The sequence below is a fragment of the Carlito syrichta genome, unplaced genomic scaffold (assembly GCF_000164805.1).
Source record: "Carlito syrichta isolate Samal-C Ts95f unplaced genomic scaffold, Tarsius_syrichta-2.0.1 Scaffold310396, whole genome shotgun sequence".
In the NCBI taxonomy this organism is placed as follows: domain Eukaryota; kingdom Metazoa; phylum Chordata; class Mammalia; order Primates; family Tarsiidae; genus Carlito; species Carlito syrichta.
In genome coordinates this window covers 36,750-37,532 of record NW_007254492.1, presented here as the reverse complement: position 1 = coordinate 37,532, position 783 = coordinate 36,750, and the positions used below count along the sequence as shown (strand labels likewise).

Genomic DNA, 783 nt, shown 5'->3' with positions numbered 1-783 from the left:
GTGCGGGGGGAGAATGGGCAGGAGCCCGCGAGTGCGCTGCTAGGATTCAGGGGGGTGTGCAGTGTGGGGAGCTGGGGCCCGAGGAGGGATCGCAGGGAGCAGAGTGAGGAGGGACCTGAGGAGGGATGTTTACCAGGAGGAAGGAGCAGACGTGTGGGATGGGGGGGGTGGTGCTGGGTGAGGGGCGTTCTGGCGCGGGAACGGGGGCGTCCCGGTGCGAGGGCGCGGGGGCAGTGGCATGCCGCATGGGGACTGCCAAAGAGTGGTTCTTACATCCAGGCGGCCCACGGAGGGGTGCGGGCAGGGCCCTGGTGTGATGGGGACCCCAGGAGTGTGGGGAAGTGTCAGAGAGGCCTATGGGGGTGTGGGCTGGCGGAGGGGCCCCCGTTTGAGGGGCCCAGGAGCGAGCCAGGGTGAGGAGTGGTCAGCGCGGAGAGGGAGTCTGCGGATGGGGCAGGAGGCTGAGCGCGTGCAAGCGCTGGCGGGACCTGCATCAGCTTTCAGCCCCAGAACCTGCTTGCGGGGCGGATGGTCCTCGGGGACCGACCTCCTGGCACGTGTGTCGACGCCGAGGGAGGCCCGGCATTTCCGGGGGCTTTGCATCCAGGGGGCTGGTGGAGCCCGTCGAGGGCAGAGCTGGCAGGGACTGTGGGCCGTCAGGGCTGGGGAGACGGCCAGAGCGTGGGCCAGACAGGAAAGTGCCCCCTGGCCTCTGAGGATTGGAGCCCTTTGGCGCCCGCGCCCTCGGGTTCCCATTTGCAGGCCACGCTTGCCGCGCAGTCA

General features: G+C 69.6%; 1 protein-coding gene across 1 annotated transcript in view; it reads right to left on the bottom strand.

The window, feature by feature from the left end:
- The window catches only part of CTDSPL (CTD small phosphatase like), a 136,377-nt gene extending 136,130 nt beyond the window's left edge, over positions 1-247 (bottom strand). The window contains exon 1 of the mRNA XM_021717710.1: positions 134-247. Within this exon, the coding sequence (XP_021573385.1) occupies positions 134-247 (114 nt within the window). The remainder of the gene's footprint in view (positions 1-133) is intronic.
- Between the last annotated feature and the right edge of the window lie 536 nt (positions 248-783).